General features: G+C 39.7%; 1 protein-coding gene and 1 long non-coding RNA gene across 5 annotated transcripts in view; one reads left to right on the top strand and one right to left on the bottom strand.

Annotated features, from left to right (window-relative positions):
* adgrd1 (adhesion G protein-coupled receptor D1) overlaps window positions 1–19,023 on the top strand; it is a 32,786-nt gene that overhangs the window by 1,459 nt on the left and 12,304 nt on the right. Inside the window, exons 2-9 of one of the 2 annotated variants that reach the window (XM_077521401.1) lie at window positions 204–461; window positions 2,260–2,327; window positions 3,677–3,826; window positions 3,918–3,968; window positions 5,371–5,494; window positions 5,755–5,862; window positions 7,147–7,222; window positions 8,956–9,097. In XM_077521401.1, coding sequence (XP_077377527.1) covers window positions 204–461; window positions 2,260–2,327; window positions 3,677–3,826; window positions 3,918–3,968; window positions 5,371–5,494; window positions 5,755–5,862; window positions 7,147–7,222; window positions 8,956–9,097 — 977 coding nt within the window. Of the gene's footprint in view, window positions 1–203; window positions 462–2,259; window positions 2,328–3,458; window positions 3,593–3,676; window positions 3,827–3,917; window positions 3,969–5,370; window positions 5,495–5,754; window positions 5,863–7,146; window positions 7,223–8,955; window positions 9,098–19,023 lie in introns of those variants that run through there. The other variant, XM_077521402.1, reaches the window with a different exon arrangement.
* Window positions 13,574–19,023, bottom strand: part of LOC144018824 (uncharacterized) — a 19,231-nt gene continuing 13,781 nt past the window's right edge. For 2 of the 3 annotated variants that reach the window (XR_013283530.1, XR_013283531.1), the window contains exons 3-4: window positions 14,735–14,933; window positions 13,574–14,643 (exon numbers count right to left, since the gene is read on the bottom strand). This is a non-coding gene — a long non-coding RNA (uncharacterized LOC144018824). The remainder of the gene's footprint in view (window positions 14,644–14,734; window positions 14,934–19,023) is intronic. The other variant, XR_013283532.1, reaches the window with a different exon arrangement.

Raw genomic sequence — 19,023 nt, 5'->3', positions numbered from 1 at the left:
CGAGTGAACGCATTTGGCCACTATAAAGAATGTGGACAACTGAGAATGCTTGGAACGCACTACATTAAAAATGATTCAATGTTGTCCTTTTGAGCTGTCAAACTTAACAGTCTGTCTAATTGAACCACTGAGAGGATGAAAATGAGAGCATTCTTGGAAAGTGATCCTTCACGTCATTATTATTATTATTTTTTGTCTCTCAGGGCCTTATTGGACCCATATTCTCTTCACATGGAAAAAGACAGCGGGTCTGAAGGTTTACTTAAATGGCACCTTTACTGCTGGCGATGAGACTGGCAGCATTTCCGAAAGCTATGGTGACCCCTACTCTGACCTCGTCATTGGAACTGGCAACGACAAGGCCTATGGCCACTATGTAACGGGGGCCTTTGATGAGTTTGTCATCTGGGAAAGAGCTCTTCTGCCCGCTGAGATCTTTCTCTACTACAGTGCTGCTATGGGTAAGGACACCACATGTTAATGGGAAAAACATCATTATTGTTTTGTGTGGTATAAGAAATTGGAACCGGTGTAATATAGCATTTACTAGTTTCTGTATTCCTAACGTAAGGGTGTCGGAATTTTTATTTATTTACTTCTTTACTTGGCAAGGACAATGACTTAGACTTCGACTTAGACTTAGACTTTATTGATCCCTTTGGGATGGCTCCCTCTGGGAAATTTACATGTCCAGCAGCAATGAGAACAGATAATAAAATGAAAAATAAAAATTCAATCAATCAATAAATAAGGTTATTACACCAGAGATTGAATTAATAATAATAATAATAATAATAATAATAATAATAATAATAATAATAATAATAATAAGAAGAAGAAGAAGAAGAAGAAGAAAAAAAATAAAATAAAAAATAAAAATTCAATCAATCAATAAATAAGGTTATTACACCGGAGATTGAATTAAATAAATTAAAGTACAGTAAAGTGCCATATTTGTGACGCAGTTAAATATAGTTACAGCTGGCAGTAGAGATAATAAGGGGCAATTATTTTAGGATTATTTAGGATTTTGGTTGACTGGTAGTCTTGTATCCCACTAAAATAGAAAGAAAGAAAGAAAGAAAGAAAGAAAGAAAGAAAGCAAGAAAGCCTCCCATGTTCTGGAATCTGATTATTGGAAGCAAAACTACGCTCAACTTGCATGATAATGATGGGAAACGAAAAGCACAGACTAAGGAGACCGAAAGGAATTCCTCTTGTAGGTGTTTTGGGCTCTGCTCTTATAAGGCGAAAAATCAGCGCAGACAGACACGGGCCCAATAATGCAAAAGCCTTTTGAGACTTTTTGAAGGAAAAGATACGTTAATATTCTTCAATGGCCAAGTGGCCAGTGGCTTGATCGAAACCCAAGAGCAAGCAACAAAATGAAGGTGGCTCCAATGAAAGCCTGGCAAGATGAACGTCAGTCACATATTGATGATCTTATTTCAAATCCGTTGCGTATAATGCTGAAATCCAGAAAACGATCTAAATCTCACTTTTCTGCCAATAGCCTTTGCTGTCATTTCCAAGATGAGTGCCATAGTGCACATTCTTCTGCCTTATAAGCGCTACTTTACAAGCACTTAAGTGTGGTGGATTGCACGAGTGAAGGTCATTTCATTTTATTTTTCATAACACAGCAGGATGGCCCTTAAGCCACATTCCAATGGAATGGAGCAATTTGTAGATACGCGTTTGACATGTATTAATTTTAAGACATAATGTATTACGGATGTTTGAGATGATTTGATAAAATGACGTTACATTTGAAGCACTAGATCAACCGAGATGACGCAAGACGCGCAAACCCTCAATTGGGCTCATTATGTGAAATGCGACCTCTAATCACGGTATGTTCTAAAAAAGCTGACATGTTCCACATATCATGACTCAAACAGCCTCACTGTTATTGTTACAAAACAATATTTTACTTCCCCTTGAGCACACATATAAAACGTAAAAGTAGAAGATGCAGGAATGGCTCCGACTAATAAGTTGAATCCATATTTAGTCATTCTCGGGTAACTGTTTTGATAAGATGACAGCAAAGACATAAAATGTGCCTCGCGCTTGCAGAGGCTGGTGTCAGAATATTTTACTGCTGTTGTGAAAATTGTAATCTTTCTTTCGTGACAGAAATACGCCAGCCTCTGCCGCTGCTTGCCAAAATCTTGTTTGCCTCGCAGATGGCGGTCCGGTCAGGTTCAATACAAATGAACGCAACGATGATTTTCACTTTTGTGTTGAATTTTCCAGGTCATGCTATCGAGTCTGCCACAACGCCAAATGCCTTCAAAGAACTACCTTTCACCACGACGACCGTGGTAAGTTCATTATGTGCTACTTTATGGGGTTTGGCATCAAAAGCACATGCCAGTGCTATTTTGTAATGAGATAAATTGCACCCAACATAGTTATCTATGAGTCACACTCTAAAATGCCACATTTTCTCCTCAGAAATGAGACCAGGATTTTTGTTTAAAAAAAAAAGGGACATGTATGAGTAAAGGCCACATCATCACAGATTTAGGTTGAGGCTGTCTTTTAAGTCAGTTAGTAATTCCAGGTGCACCTAGTCAGCGTTGCTATAACTCACTCACTGCAAAAACACGTCTGCTTAATATGAGATAAAATACACTTGTTCTTATTGTAAATTTACTCGAAACAAGTGAAATGATCTGCCAGTGCAGTAAGGGAATTTTACTTAGATTTCTTGAAATAAGAAAAATGTGCAGCTCTATATTAATCTTAAAATGAGCTTAAAACACTTATTCTAAGAACAAATCAAGGATATTAAATCTTAAAATAAACTGTATGCACTTATTCTAAGTAACCAAACAATCAATTAAATCTTAAAATAAGCCAAAAACACTTAACCATTTTTAATTGCATTTGGTTTGACTCAGCCTGGGATCGAACCCACAACTTCCGTGTCGGGGGGTAGACACTCAACCAGTAGACCACGGAGCCTGTTTATTGGAGAGAGGGCAAATGAGCTTAGTAAGTATGACCAGGAATTAAAATGCAACGGGTTGTTTTGGCTTACTGTGCATAAAAATTAACCAAGTTTAAGATTTACAAACTAAGTGAGAAATGAGAAAAATAATCTTAAAACAAGATTAATAATCTTGGATATTCTGCTCTAAGCATTTAAGTCTTGGTTAGATATCTGATTTTTTTTTTTTTTTTTTTTTTTTTAAGTTAACATCGACTCTTAGAGCATTTTAGCTTATTATGCGTGAAAATTAACAAATTTTAGGATTTACAACCTAAGTAAGAAATTAAAGACAAATATTCTTAAAACAAGATTAATAATCTTAGAAATTCTGCTAAATAATTCTCATAACAAGATCAATAAGACTTTATGGCTTGATATGAGTGTTTAAGTCGAGGTTCGATAGCTTCAATTTGCAGTGAACCGGAAACGCATTGTTTCCTATCTGAGGGTATGTCAACTCCTCGTTCCGGGTTCATCTCGCAGTTTGTCGAACTTACGTACTTTGTGAAATACACCCATGGTACACCCAATGTACCTGTCTGAAAAAGACCTGCGGTAAACTGCTGGTTCCCAAGCTCAGGAGATCTTCTTGTGTGTGTTCATTCGGAGTCATTTCCAAGGAACTCCCTGGCAACAGCCTTGTGATAGTAAACGTGATGCCGGTTGTTTCCTCAGAGAGCCATTGGAGTGAGTCCTCCTGTCGTCAGCAGTATGCATGAGGAGGTCCGAAGCTCCCAGGATCCCGAGTCAGTGCCGCTTTTGGGCTTTCTGAAGACTCTACCCAATAGGACCATCCCGCACGACACGGCCAGCAACTTGACACAGGTCTCGAAACGGTCCAACACAACAACACGATTGATCCGTCCGTGAACCGACGACGCAAGTGACTTGACGTCATTCATTTCGCTGCACCCAGGCTTTTCTCAAAAATGTGGAAGAAGTGTTGTCCTCTCCGGGGTTACCAGAGGTAAATGAGTTCAGACTGTGCAAACATGAAATCACCAAACAAAGCAGCAATGTGACGAAGGCGTTTTTGAGAGCTCCGTGACTGTCCAAAGTTTTTTTGTTTTTTTATATAATAGACGTCAGGCAAGGAAGTCAAAAATAGCGCTTGTTTGCGTAAAACACCTCCACATAAGATATCAAATATTGCGAACGTGTGGCTTCGTGTGCTATATTGCCTGGCTCAAACGCCGTTTCACATCCAAACAAAATAGTGCCAGAGGAACGTGTGCGGTTTCAGAACATTGAGAGTTCAAAATAAACGCGCTTGTTTTGGTTTCCGCGAACTGAAACAGATGTTCACATATTCAAAAGATAGTCTTCAACAATAAAGAGCTTTTACCTTCTCTGGTCAGTCCTATGCGCTTTGGGAAACGTTGCTTTTTCATCCAAAGAATGCTCACCGTGCATTTTCAATGTCAATGAAGACGTGACAAACAGTTTTAATTGAAACCAGTTTCATATTGACGGCTAACAGTGCACACATGGTAGAAATTTATTGGCAAATTTCATTCATTTGTGCGTTGTTATTATTTAATACACATGACACATGTTGGATATTGGCCACAACAAACACGACTGACCAACATTTCCCAGACCCACGAAGGACGAAATAGTGCTGTAACGTGTCTTTTTCAACATTTCATTCTACAAGCTAATTAGCGTTTGTATATTGGATGTGATTAAATCCATATTGTTTGCCATAGTCATCACCTTTAGAGCCCACGTATGCAAAATGCTAGCACCCCGACAATCACACGGTCATTTGTAGGGATGTCACGATAAGGGCAATATCGTGATATTGCGATATTAAAACTGCCGCAATATCGTCGTCGTCATGTTCACAATATTTAAAAGGAACACATCTGTTAAAAAAGTCAGGTTGATTTCCATTTGTGCAGTTCTAGCACCCTCTAGTGGCTAGTTTATTAGTGCTATTTAATTTTCATGAGGGATGTTTTGGCCTTCTATGTTTAAAATGTATGCTAATTGTCAGATGAAGGGGAACCTAATTTGCTTGTAAAGCGATCAAAGTGTGCTTGCATTAGCAAGTAAGTGCCTCAATATTGTTATTAGAGATTGTAAGGTGGTTTATATGCATTGCTGTTTTGTACAAGAGCACAATATTGTTGTTTTTTTATTTTTAGTATGAGCTCTCTTTTTTACAATATTGTGATCTTTTTTAAATATCCCCCCCCCCCCCCCCCCCCCACAATATAGTGATAATTATCGTATCGTGATGTTTGGATATCGTGACATCCCGAGTCATTTGCAGAATATGACACCGTTTCATACTTTGACAAGAAAACGGCTGAACCAACAGTTGAGAGGTTGTAAAAAAAATGACGCAAGTTTATGTGACGCAGCAGTCCGGCCCTGTGGTCAGCGGTTTGATCGAAACGGTGGACCGAGTAATGGAGCACATGGTCGCTAACTTGGAGCCCAGCCCAAACGCTCTCATCTCCCTGGGAGGAACATCATTCGTTGCAGGTCGGTACCGTGTCAACTGTCCAAAAAAAGTGACCTCAACTGTTTGTAGTTTGTGTGGTAAGACAGTTGAGACAAATGCACGTGGAGCATCAAGCTGACATCATTGGTTTGATTATTCAACGAACAAATGCAGGCGGGTCACAAAAATAGAGCTCCATCTTACTTTTTTTTTTTTTTCCACCAGTGAGGGTCTTTTACTTTCCCACTAACATGTTTACTTGCTCTCATGGCTCCCTGTTTTGTCATTACTGATTCCACAGATTTTTCTTTGATGAAATTGCCCCACAACTACAATTTGCCACATTACCGCTTCCCCACACGGGGAAAGAACTACATATCCGTACCCGGGGAGGCTTTCACCATGCAGTGTAAGTGATCTTTAATGTAAAAGTCACGGCTTCTTGTGCCTGCGTCGGAATGTGTCATGCGCTCAATCCTTCACTGATTTTATTTGCCTCTAAATTACTTAGTTAAGATTTAGAACTATAGTGACATGCTATGGCTTAAGAGTGTCAAGGATCGTCTTTGTTTGGCTTTATGGGTTGACTGTGGAACTCCAGCTCCGACTTTTAAGGCTAGTAATTACGCCTTCATTCAGAATGGCAAGAATAAGAGACAGTACATTTTCCCCACTTTGCTCTGTCATTAAAAAAGAATGAGAAAGTTAGAACGGCTATTACAGTGTGCATTTAAGCATGCTGGACTTTATGCGAAGGTCACTTTTCCCCTGCCTGCACTTGCCAGCTGCACCTAGAAAGACTTTTTTTTTTTAAATTTTCACAGTTAACTCATTAGCTCCCAAAAACGTATAAATACGTCATATTTTAAATGTCTTAAGTGTCCCAAAGACGTATTTATACGTTTTTTGTTGTTGTTCTTTTATGCCAGAGCATAGAGGCGGCTTTGACTGCAGAAAATGGTTGAGTGGCAGCAGAGTATAAGAGATCAACCAGGCCATGTTAAAACAAGCCGATTTCCCCACAGTTCTAAACAGAATTGTGAATAATGATGAAACTTAGCTATGTTCTATTGCTAATTGCTGCACAACGGAAACAGATAGGAATATACTTTTTTCTGATAAAAGAAAAGACTCTAATCTCTCTTTTGGTAGGTTCCATATTTTTATAGCAAAAGAACATCATATTTCGCGGGCCTTGTAAAATCAGTCAAAATACAGTAAAACACTTCAGTGAAAATGGTTGGGAGTGAATGAGTTAAAGAAAGAATCCTATAGAAAATATGCTGGAGACGGGTTAGTTGTGAAACCAAAGTTTGGTAAACAGGCTTAAAAAGCCTTTGAAAAGAGGAAAAGGAACATTAAGGACTTCCTGCAGTGCCATTGTTTATCTTCCAGCTTTAAGGTGGGACCATTGTGGATGATATGTCAGATTAAGGGGGAGGGTGACTCGACCCCCTGCTCTAGTGGTGAAGTCATGTTCAGGTTTCACAAGATTTCCCAACAACCACACGGCTTTCAGGCCTCATCGTTTCACCACTGTGCAAATATTCCAATATGGCATTTGGAGGCCCGTGTCAGCATACGGCAGCGAGGCAGCGTTAATTGACTTCTCTTCCTCGTGAGCATTTTAGCAGCACCGCTTTACATTCTCCAAGCTCAGCCGCTAAACTGTATCCTTATTTTTCCTTGTTAGCGCAAACCACCATCGTTGGCCTCTTTTACCACAACATGCACAGCTACTACAAAGAAATCAGCCCGGCCCAGACCAGGTAACATGCCGTGCAAATTGTGTTGAAACAACACAAATGTTTCTGTTGATTATTCAAGCTTGTAGCTTTCAACTTCCTGTGTGTGTGTGTGTGGGGGGGGGGGGGGAATCGGGTCCACTGACTCGAAGGCGCCCGTGTTTCCTGAACAGCTCATGCCTGGAGTCAGGGTCTTATCTGTCCTCTTGCCTATCTTTCATCTCACCACTCAAACTCCGCTGACTGATACACCCTTCTATTAGCTTGACCAGCTCCATTACACCAATCCAAACCGTGCCTTATCCATCCCATGTTGCTATTTTGTCACTTAACTGTCGACAAAAGATGACGTCAAAGTTGCTCAGGCAGTGACCAATCACAGGCCTCCTGTTACCTGACACCCCAGCAACTGTGATGTCATTTTTAATCGACAGCAAGTCGCAAAATGGCTGCCACCTGAGATGAATTAAAATGGGTGGATTTTTGCTACTTATTTAATATTCCACTAATGCAGTTTTAACCACGAGTCTGAACATGGCATTCTGATTAATATTGTGTTTGCGGAATATTAAATAAAGTAGGAAAATCCACCCATTTTAAATAATCTCAGGGGGCAGCCATTTTGCGACTTGCTGTCGACTAAAAAAGACATCAGAGTTGGTCAGGGCTCAGGTAATCGGAACCAATCGCTCAGCTTCAGAAAACAGGTGAGCCATAATTGGTTGTTTTCAGTCGACAGCAAATGGTAAAATGGCCGCCCCCTGAGATGAACTTGAACATGAATGAAATTTCACCCCACTTCGGTGGGCGTGACAATCAGTGGTACTTTTTTCCGGGAATCGAGTGACCTGTGGGATTCCCGAAAAAAAACAAAATGTCTGCCTCTAACACAGATTAACCAATATCTTGGTCAGAATGACCAATTTGTGCCAATATATATTGGTTGAAAACAACATTACCATTCTAGTGGTTGTTAAATTTAACCCTTTTTATTTTGGTCATTTGAGTCTGTTTTTAGGGTGTACTTCTTCCAAGTCATATGCCCCCAACCACTCCACTTTTTTTTATGAAACGTATTGACAATTTTTGATGTGCATTTTCGTCAAATATGCATATTTATTTTCAAACTGAAGTTCAACGTTTTCAGACGTGTTTTTATTTGTCATTTTCAAGTTAATTCTTATTCATTAACAATTTGTACTTACCATTGTATCACACATCTCAAGGTCAGTTTGAATAGAGATACAATTATGGAAATACACAATTCACAATTTTTAACCGTCTCTGTCTAAATATAAAATGAAAGTTAAGGAAGCTTTAATGTCAAAGAGATTTGGTGCTGCAGAAGCTTGACTGATTGTATGTACAGTATTGAATATGTGTGCTGCTATGGAATTATTTTAGCTAAAGTAATAATTCATGTTTGTTGAGGCTATATATAGCATGGGTAGTATATTTTGTTATTAAAATGTTGTTTTATTATTCTTAGGTGATGGATTTCTACCACTACTTCACGTTTCTTAAATTTTTTTTTGCTGCCATATTTTAATCTTGTTTAAATAAAAAAAAAATATTCATGGTCACGTGGAATATAATGAGAATTATAATAACTTAAATTTACTATATGGCTCCTTCAAATTTATGATGACATACTTGGTTTGTCCAACCATCTTTTGTCATCATAAATCACTCAGTTTCTTTGCCTCTTAGTTTTACTGTCAACTTTCTTCACTGAAACGTTTTTTTTTTTTTTGTAGGATCAATGAAGCTGCTGATTTTAAAGATGATAAAATCCAGGTAGCAAGCTGCTTAATCTCTCTGAACGTGGAGCCATCGCCAGCCCTGTCGGTCAACCTCTCCGGCGCACCTCTCATCAAGATCGTTCTTACCCACGTCTTGGTGAGCCTCAAACACAACACGCCAACTGTCCTACTTTCCTCGCTGTTGACTCACGTCGCGATGTTCCATTAACCGTGGGTGAGTCAGTCAAACTGGGAAAACGTCGTGTTTAGGTTTTTTTTTTTTTTTTTTCCCCAGTTTGGCAGATACAGACGTAGGGTGTGGGACGCCCACCTTATCAAAGGGCTATGATTTTCCTGTGGTAGCAGGAGATTGATGTCAGTATTTCAAATGGAGCAGTTCTATTTCTGGTGTTTCTTTATGCAAGAAGATGAGTGTAAACGCACTGACAGACGATTGCACTCACTAGCACAAAGATCACAAACTTGCAGTAATTTGCATGAGCCTTCTTCACTCTTCCTTCAAGAAACAAATGGCTTCCAGAGGGTGGGATGATTATGCAAATTTGACCTGCAGTCTTTTTGGTACACTGACAGGAACTTTCTCTTATGAACAACAGTTTCCTCACGACTGGAAGATTGTGCCAGATTCAATGGAAATAGATTGAAACTCGCCACAAAATTTAGTTGGCAACGATCGTACAGTATATGGCTGCGGGCTGCTTACATGGACGGAAACGCGACAGCGAGGCTTCAGAGACTTAGAACAATGTTTCTATCCTTTGTGGCCATTAAAATCAGTGTGCTATTTCTTCATTTGAATGTATTATTTGAACAGAATTCAGCTCTTAACTCATAAAAAGTGCAACAAGCTTTTATTCATGTATTAACGTGAATAAACAGAATTTCCATATTAACTCATTTGCTCCCAATAACGTGTAAATACGTTTTTTTGTAATGTCCTAAGTGTCCCAAAGATGTATTTATACGTTATTTTGTTTGTTTGTTTTTATGCTAGAGCATACAGAAAGCTTTGTTGCAGCCTCTCAACTGCAAAGAACGGTTGCAGAAATGGTAGTTATTACACAAACGGCCAGCAGGTGGCAGCAGAGCAAAGGAGATCAACCAGGGCCATGTAGAAAAAAAAGCTCAATTACTTTGAATTTTAAATAGATTTGTGAAAACTGATGAAACTTAGCTCTCTTCTAATGCTAATTGCTGCGAAACGGAAACAGATAGAAACATACTTTTTTTTTTCCTGATGAAAGAAGAGACTTTAATCTTTCTTTTGGTAGGTTCCATGTTTTTATAGTAATAGAACACAATATTCTGTGGGCCTTGCAAAATCAGTCCAAATCCAGTAAAACAGCCGAGAGCGAACTGGATTGCGAAATGTGAAAATGGCGGCGAGCGAATGAGTTAAGCACCTCTAATATCATTCTGCTCAAACCCTCCTTACAAAAGAAATCCATTTTGTTTTGAAGTGATTTATTGATTGCAAGAGAGCAAATGGAAACAATTCCGCTTTGTTTAGAATATTTTTCCTTGATGGGATAAATGTTTATGCTGCAATTATCTGGCATGATCCCGGTGACTATTTGTATTATATTTTTTTGAGAATACACTGTGGAAGAAGCCTTAAAATCTTCTGCGATGTTTACATTTAGCCTTGTAAGGTGTTTGCATTTTACTGTTGATATGACCTCTGATAGACAAGATTACTAGCTGTAATTATGCGTTCAGGATTGTGCCATCACTTTGAAATTTCACTTTCCTCACAGGAACGTTAAAGTATTTTAATTCTCAATAATGGTCTGATGACAGTTTGGCATATGTTTTGGCTGTGAAATTGTCCAGGGAGTGTATTTTTTTATTTTATTATTTTTTTAAGACTACTCTGCTGCACAGACCTGATTTGGTAAAAAATACACCTATTTCTGGAGTAGCTGAGGCTGTCCGCACGGTCTGCAAGCCCAGGCCAGCCTTTCCAAGTGGCTGTTCAGATTCAGATACTCATTATTGTCTGCACAAGTTCCTCCTCAGATATTCTCTGGTGGCACCCGTACAGAAGTGCAGAGTTTGTGATTTGCAGCTCGACTTCTTTGTTTCTCGTCAGGGAGTTGACAAGCAGCCGGCGACTTCATTAAAAACGTAGCAAGATGAATGAATGAACGTGTCTATGGCGGAAGATGCATCAGCTTTCTTTGTAAGCCTTTCTGGTTGCTATGGTGACAGTTTGGTGGGTTGTCACTTGCATGGAACTTAGATTTTGGCTCCGAATGGGTCCATGTACTTTTTCGGCCATTCGTTTTTCCTTCTGAAAAACCTTCCTTCCGTTTTTTTTTTATTTTATTTTTTATTTATTTATATGAACAAATACCGGGAACCGAGTCGTCTGCCGTTTTTGTTGAAAAAAAAAACGGGAAACGAGCCTTATCCGATGTTCTATTTTGTGTTTATTTGGCAAAAATCGGGAAATGAAATGTGGCCGTAAACCGTTTTTCGCAAGCTGGTTTCTCCTTGACCCGGAAGCCGTTCATCTTTTGCTGCACGTCACAAGCTGCTGCTGCTGCAGTGGAAGCTTGCTGCCCCCTAGTGTCTATTTCGAGGCCTCTGACAGACAATGACCTGAGAGCCACCTTCGGACATTTCTCTCCAAAAGTCCTCTTATAGGGCCAAATTGGCTACATAGATGTGTATCGATTTCACTAGACGTCATGCCGTTATTTTTCATTTCCACTATCAAGTTGTGATAGCCATCTAAAGCCATGTTTGGAAGTCCCGAAGAATAGGCGCCAACGGGGACCTCAAAATAGACACTAGGGGGCAGCAAGGTGCCACTGCAGCAGCAGCAGTGACGCGCCGCAAAAGATGAACGGCTTCCGGATCAAGAGAAACCAGCTTGCGAAAAACGGTTTATGGCCACATTTCATTTCCCGATTTTTGCCAAATAAACACAAAATAGAACATCGGATAAGGCTCGTTTCCCGTTTTTTTTTCAACAAAAACGGCAGACGACTCGGTTCCCGGTATTTGTTCATATAAATAAAAAAATAAATAAAAATAAAAAAACGGAAATCGGTTTGTTTCCCGTTTTCCGTGTCCTTACTTCAGAAGGAAAAACGAATGGCCGAAAAGTACATGGACCCATTCGGAGCCAAAATCTAAGTTCCATGCAAGTGACAACCCACCAAACTGTAAATTTCATTTCCCGATTTGTGCTAAATAAACACATAATAGAACATCGGATAAGGCTCGTTTCCAGTTTTTCATTTTTATTTCAACAAAAACGGGAGACGACTCGTTTCCCGTTATTTGTTCATATACATCAAAACAAAAAACGGAAATCGGTTTGTTTCCCGTTTTCCGCGTCCTTGCTAGAGAAGGAAAAACGAATGGCCGAAAAGTACACGGACCCGAATGTCATCTATTTTCCTTATCAGATTCACGTCAGGATTGGAATAACTCCAACATAGGGCGACGATGTCGCCAACCTTGTGCCGTGGCAGGTACGGCGGCCGAATCCCAACACCGTGCAGTTGGCGACCTTGCACTCTTGATTGATGTCAGAGCAACAGCCGCAATGAGGTCATGTCATTGCCGTAAGGGTCAGTCGTGCGTTGCGTGGCAGTGGGCTGACCCAAGTTTAGTTCCCAGAGAAAATGTTATCAGGGCTCCAGGAGGCCCGCATGCTTTCTCACGCCACTCAGCTTCATTGTTGATTAGAACCTGGCACCATCAGAGATTTATTAGCGCTGTCTGAACTTGTTCAGATGGAGGTGGGGAACGGGGGAGTGGGAGCCTTTGGGCCCTGTAGTTAAACATTAATACTTGAGTCAAATCACTGACACCTCCTGCGCGTCCTCTTCTCCTCCCTCAAAGCGGCAGGATGAAGTCAATAAACGGAAAGGCTTACGTACTTGATGAGCAAAGAAGATTAATGGGGTCAAAAATGAGAGGACATGAAAAACAGATTTTGATCCCGCCGTTAGACAGGCGTATAAAACGCCATTAGTTTGGTGACCTCATCAAGAGGCCAAGACAAATGGTTGACAGGTAAACAGGAGAGGAAAAGTGCAGATTCGCCTCATGAGGCCCGTTTGTGGATTTGTAATCTACCTGTACCAATGAGGGAAAGCTTTCTTTTTGTTTTCTTCAGAAACCTTTTTTTGAGGGGAGGGCACCGTCTTTTTACAAGTGAGACGACGCTAACCCTACCCTAAATACTTCGGAGTAAATGCCTAATAGAGATTTCATTACCATGACAACTGGTGCCGGATCGAGCCACAAAAAAGAAAACCAAAAAAGCAACTGAGAACTGCGAAGCGCACCAGCAAACAGCATCAATTGTATTTTCTAGGGATGTTTTTTTCAGACCAGTACAAGACTCAACTCTTGCGTGGTCACTAATACCAAATAACAATACCGGTAGGCCTACTTGCGATATATAATAAAATGTCGCCAAAAAAAAAAAAAAAAAGACATTTATTAATATATGTATATATTTATTTATATATTATGGGTGTGCCAAAAAAAATCGATTCATAAAAGAATCGAGATTCTCATTTATTAATCGAATTGAATCTATATTAAAATCCAAAAATCGATTTTATTTAAATTAGAAATGAAGAAGAAGGGGAAAAGGCAGTTGTAGCCCACATGCTGTTTTTGTGGAAAAAGGCACTTACAATACAAAATGAATAAATGTTTAAACAAAAAAACAAAAACAAAGACTTTAATGTCTCTATTTGTCATTTTGTCTTGCAAAGCAGACTGGAGTCGATCATGACAATGTCGTGCGTATCTGTAAATTGAAGCAGGAATCATTTGTCAATCAAATCGTTTTGAATCGAAAATCGGTTGAATCGAGAATCGAAAATCGATTCTGAATCGAATCGTAGGTTTTGGGTAACGTTAAGAGAATTTTCAGCAAATAAATGTTTAAGATTACGTTAAAAAAAAAAAAGTGTGATCTACATCTGAGCACTGATCAAAAACAGCGTTGTGAAGACCAATCATTTCTATAAGATATCAACATATGATTCCATATGTTCCTCATTCTTAAACGACTCTGCCAAAGCTCAATATGGCTTTACTTTACAAAGGCCAAAGAAACACGACACTGGGCTCATACAAAAAGCATGTGGGAATTAAAATGAATTCAGTCCATTCATGGAAAAGTACCAACTTGTTCATACAAATGTTAGCTGTGCTGTTTTTTCTTTTTTCTTTTATTTCAAATCGGTTATTCAGCCCACGCACTGCAAATGTCTCAAAAACAACTCCCGCAGTCGTTTCATTTTGCCAAAGTTTCCTCACTCACCGCATGACTATCAACACGTTCTTGTTTTGAGTGTCCACCTCAGAGACTGAGTAAGAACCACAGCTGCATGTCTTATGATGTGTCCCCTGACGCGATGACCTCACTTGGGACCAGTTGCGTCCCAACTGCATGCATGCAGATTGGAAGTCCACATACTGTTATAAGGATTTACAGCCAACCCTTCACAGACCAAAAAAAAAAAACGTTATTATGTGTAAGACTGAGTCTGCTCTCCGTCATATTCTAGAACAGTGCTTCTTAACCTTCTTGGAGGTACCCCACCAGTTCTATGTGCACATTCATTTCCTTGTGGGACCGAGGTTGACAACGTCACTCTTTGGTGGAGGTTCTCATGCGCGCCAGATCCACCACACCAGCATCTACTGAAACTCAAAAAGAATCAGATCAATGGAGGCTGGTGTTTGTGAATCTCACACTGCTTCATCTGTTCTTCCTTCCTTCCTTTAGTCTTACCTCTGGTCTCTTGAAGTCTCCCTTACTCTCTTGGAATTTAGATGTAGCTGGGCTTGGTGAAAGATTCTGGATTTGTAACTCCGTGGGTGGAAGGTGGTGTCGGGTTGGTGTTGGATTTCACTTTGTTTCATCTTTCTTTTCTTTGATCCTTCCACTGGTCTCCGGGCAACTTCACGACTCTGGCTGGACTCTGAAATATCTAGTTAAATGGAAGGGTGTTGGATTTATATCAGGTTTCAAGTGAATTATAGAGCACAAACTCGCACGAATGCACGCACACACAAAAGAAATGAGAGAGATGATGATGACATATTGACTCAGGAAAGCTGTCAAAATGAATAATACTGAGCTCTCGGGGGGCGGGGGAGAAAAAAAACAAAAAAAAAACAACAACAACAGAGGCTCCAGAATTGAACCCTGTGGAACACCATAGGTTCTGTTTTACATGTGAATTCTTATTGCACGTATTTTTTAATTAAACCACTTTTTTTTTTTTTTAAGATTTATTTCATGCTCTGGATTGTGATTTAAACAACAGGTCCTTTAGGATCGTGAAAAAGATGTTTTCTCACAATTGTCAGAGAAATTTTGATATATTTTTCAATGTAAAAACAATTCAAATTATTTTTTTTCCATGCAACATTTCAAGACAAGTCAATTCAACTTTATTTATATAGCACCTTATTATACTAATGCATCTCAAAGTGCTTTACAAAAAAAAAAGAAGAAAAAATGAAAGTGTGTTTCAAACGTTTATTCATTTATTTTTTCATCTTTCATTTGGCTCATCATCATCATCATACATCCATTTTGTAGTGCTCATTCTCTTCAGGGTGACGGTGAGGGAGTGAGCGGCCAATCAAAAGGCACATTTAAAGTAGACACATTCACGCTCACATTCACATTTGTGGCCAGTTTTGAGCCTTCAATTCATCTAACGTTAACGTGAATGTTTATTTTTTGTAAAGCGGGCGATGGGGCGAGGACACAGAGAGGGACAACATGCAAAATTTCACGCAGAATTGCCCGAGTTGTGATATGAAATATTTAAATGAGCTAATCACATGCGCCACCATCACGCTCATATCTCTTTAGAACAACGTCCGTCCTCTCGGTGTCCTGATTACCCTCATGAGGGCCGTGGGTTTATAACAATAGTTCTTGTTAAAAACACTTTTGTTTTATTATTGAATTGAATAGAGTAGTCAAGACATCAAAGTAGCAGCTGTAGATATTTATCATTGTGGGTGACATTTGCATCAACAAAGACAGCAGAGACGCTTGAAAAAGCTGTTTTGACCCACTTTCCAAATATTCTCTTATTATTATCCCGTCGCTCATTAGCGTCGAGTCTCTTTTTCATTTTTGTTTTTTGTTTTTTCTTACGAGGCTCAGAGGAATTTCCACGATGGCGTTTGCTTGCCTTCTGTTGTTAATCACGCGTTGGAGCAACCAGCTGCACTCTTGGCTGGGACGTGCCGAGCGAGGCCTTATAGGACACCCGGGAAACAAAAGTGGCGCGCTTGGCCAGATCGCTAAGTGCATTTTAACACTCGCCAGTGACTTTGGTTTTTCCTGCATCTTTACTCGGATAACAAGTCCAAACCACATTCTGGATCCACCGCAAACAGAGAGTTGCTGGCGGGGGGGGGTTGCTTCAAGAGAAAACTAAGCCAAGCAAAGCAGTACTTTCCACAAGTAGTAAAAAGTACAGACGAGTGACAAATTAAAGGCGGAAACGTGAATACTTTGATATGAAACAATGACTAAGGATGTTTGCATCCAGAACCCCCGAATGGTTTTAAGACGTTGTCACAATGGGCGGAGTGGGAACACAATTAGGAGCAGACTTGCAGGAACTTGCGAAGCTGACAGTTGATTAAAACGACAGGAAAATGAACAAACAAACACGAGCAATAATCACTTGGGCGGAACAAAGGAAGTTGGAACCGAGCCAAGGAATGAATCGATCAAACAAAACCTTGAGTACAGAACGGGCAACAAGAGTCCACCACTTTCAACAATGATGAGTGGAAACAAGCAAAGAACCTGGAAGGTCGAGAGAAAAAAAAAAAAAAAGTCCTCCAGACAATACGCACTATGCAATCCGAAAGGTCATATTCAGTACTTTCAAAGGTGTACGAGTCTTTTAAATGCAGAACATTTTTCATATCATTCCATTGTTCTGTGTTCATTCGGGTCATGGGTCAACTGGGAGCTTATCGTTGCTAACTTTGGACAGTATCGACACTGGACTGGTAATCCTTATGAAGGATTTTTATTTTATTTTATTTTTTTATTCAACTTCAGACAGTAGGATCGTGCAATTATTGATTCACCAGGTGAGGGACAACACGTCCTTCATGAGGCAAACAGCAAAAAAATAAAATAAAATCGTGGCGCTGTATGTGTGCGTTAATTTGCAGGCTATTTGTGGTTCAAATGATGTCAGACGTTTGGAATAGATGGAGAGGAGTCAACCATTTGCATTTTGGGGTTAGGGGGAAAGTTCCACTGCAGCTAAAATGGAAAAAAAACAAAACAACACAAATATATTTCTCTGCACGTGTGTCACCTCCACAATGTTTCATGGAAATCGATGTTGCTAATTGCTAACAGGCAGAACAACGAAGATTGCTCATTTTGCTGCATTAGTGCAACAATCTACGATATCAGGATGATGATGATGATTAAAATGATATAACCAATGATATGTATCATCAAATGTCATTTTCCGAGTATACCACGGCTTTAAAAAGTCTTAAAGTTTATTTTTTTTCCATTGACATTGTGCAGCAGTTGCATTCTTCTGAATCCACCTGTTGTCCCAGGTAGGACTCACCCTGCTGAAAAATGATTTATGGATGCAGCAGGCGGCCAATCATATTGCGGCGGGCTGGTTGGATCCAAAGGATTTGAAGAACTTGTAGTTCTGCGTATTGATAGAAGAATAAGTTCACATTTACAAACGCGCCACCCAAATTAAGATGTTAATGTACGTATTTAGTGCTGTCACGATCAAATATTCTTAGAATCGATTAATCTAAGGATTATTCAATCGATTAATCGACTAATAGGATTCATTTGAATTTTGCATTTAAGTATTACAAAAGTGTTTTTCCCTGACTTGTGTTTATTAATCAGTGATTGGTGTTTGTTTGTTTGTTTTGTTTTATTCATTTTTTCCTTTCGGACTCATTCCATCAATCACATCACATCATTTGCAACACTGACATCCGAAAGAAGGGCTGACGGGTAGAAGCCGATGGCTTATTCGAGACCCGTCCCCATCGATCCATTTCTACAACGCATCAGTCATATACATTGTTGAGAATAGTCGTTAATTCATATCGTTATCCATCCATCCATCTCAGACACTGCTTGCTTGCTCAGTTCATCTTGAATGTCCGTGTGTAGATTGCGGCGAGTCCCAGTCATTAGGAAGTGGTGAATCGGTCCACAGACGCCACCAGCAGGTCCACCCCGCCAGGCGAGCAGCCGAGGCAAGCACATTTTTTTCTCGTTCACCAGTAGCTCGGATCAGCTTTCACACATGTTGCGGCTTCCAGAAGAGTAAGATCGACTTGCATTCTGCCCATTTCAAGCAATTTTTGCCTCCATTCTGGTCAACTCAGCCACCACTGTTGCAAGCTACTTGTAGTTCTTGATAGAGAACTCCTGAGCGCGTCCAAGGCCAGCTCACCCTATTGATGTATTTCATACTTCGTATTTGTCTAGTGATTAAAAAAAAAAAAAAAAGGAAAAAAGGTGGATTGATGTTGTACTATGTTACCTGACCGGTTCGGTCATTGTTTTCCAAAGTTAAAACACAGATGTTTGCAAGTGTCTTATTTTGATGAAACCCAGAAGATAATCAGTGTTCTTTCATGAAGGATTACAGAAATAAGCGAACAATTTTTGTTTTTTGAAAAAAAAAAAAGTGTTTTTCTTTTCATGTTTACGAGCGCAGCTGTAACTGGCGTGAAAGTGTCATATTTTTTTGCTCCTGGTTATACCATCAGAATCTGGGGAAATAACTGAACCAAACCCATGTGCCATCTGATTTACTGAAGCTGTTCTGGCAACTCATGGTGACTTGACCCCTCTCCAAGTCATCGAATGCTTCCAGTATCGAGTCACGCTGAGCGTTTGATCATTATGGGCACTTTTCCGCAAGGACATGCAAGTTTTCTCTTCAGTGCTTGGTCTGCATAATTAGTCTTCGTTCATTGCTGCAAGCAATACAAGACGATAAAGTGAGTCTTACAAACTTCCATTTACAGCCTGGC

This window comes from Festucalex cinctus, chromosome 5 (assembly GCF_051991245.1).
Source record: "Festucalex cinctus isolate MCC-2025b chromosome 5, RoL_Fcin_1.0, whole genome shotgun sequence".
Taxonomy (NCBI): Eukaryota; Metazoa; Chordata; class Actinopteri; order Syngnathiformes; family Syngnathidae; genus Festucalex; species Festucalex cinctus.
The sequence above is the reverse complement of the archived record's forward strand: the minus strand, read 5'-3'. Positions and strand labels throughout refer to the sequence as shown.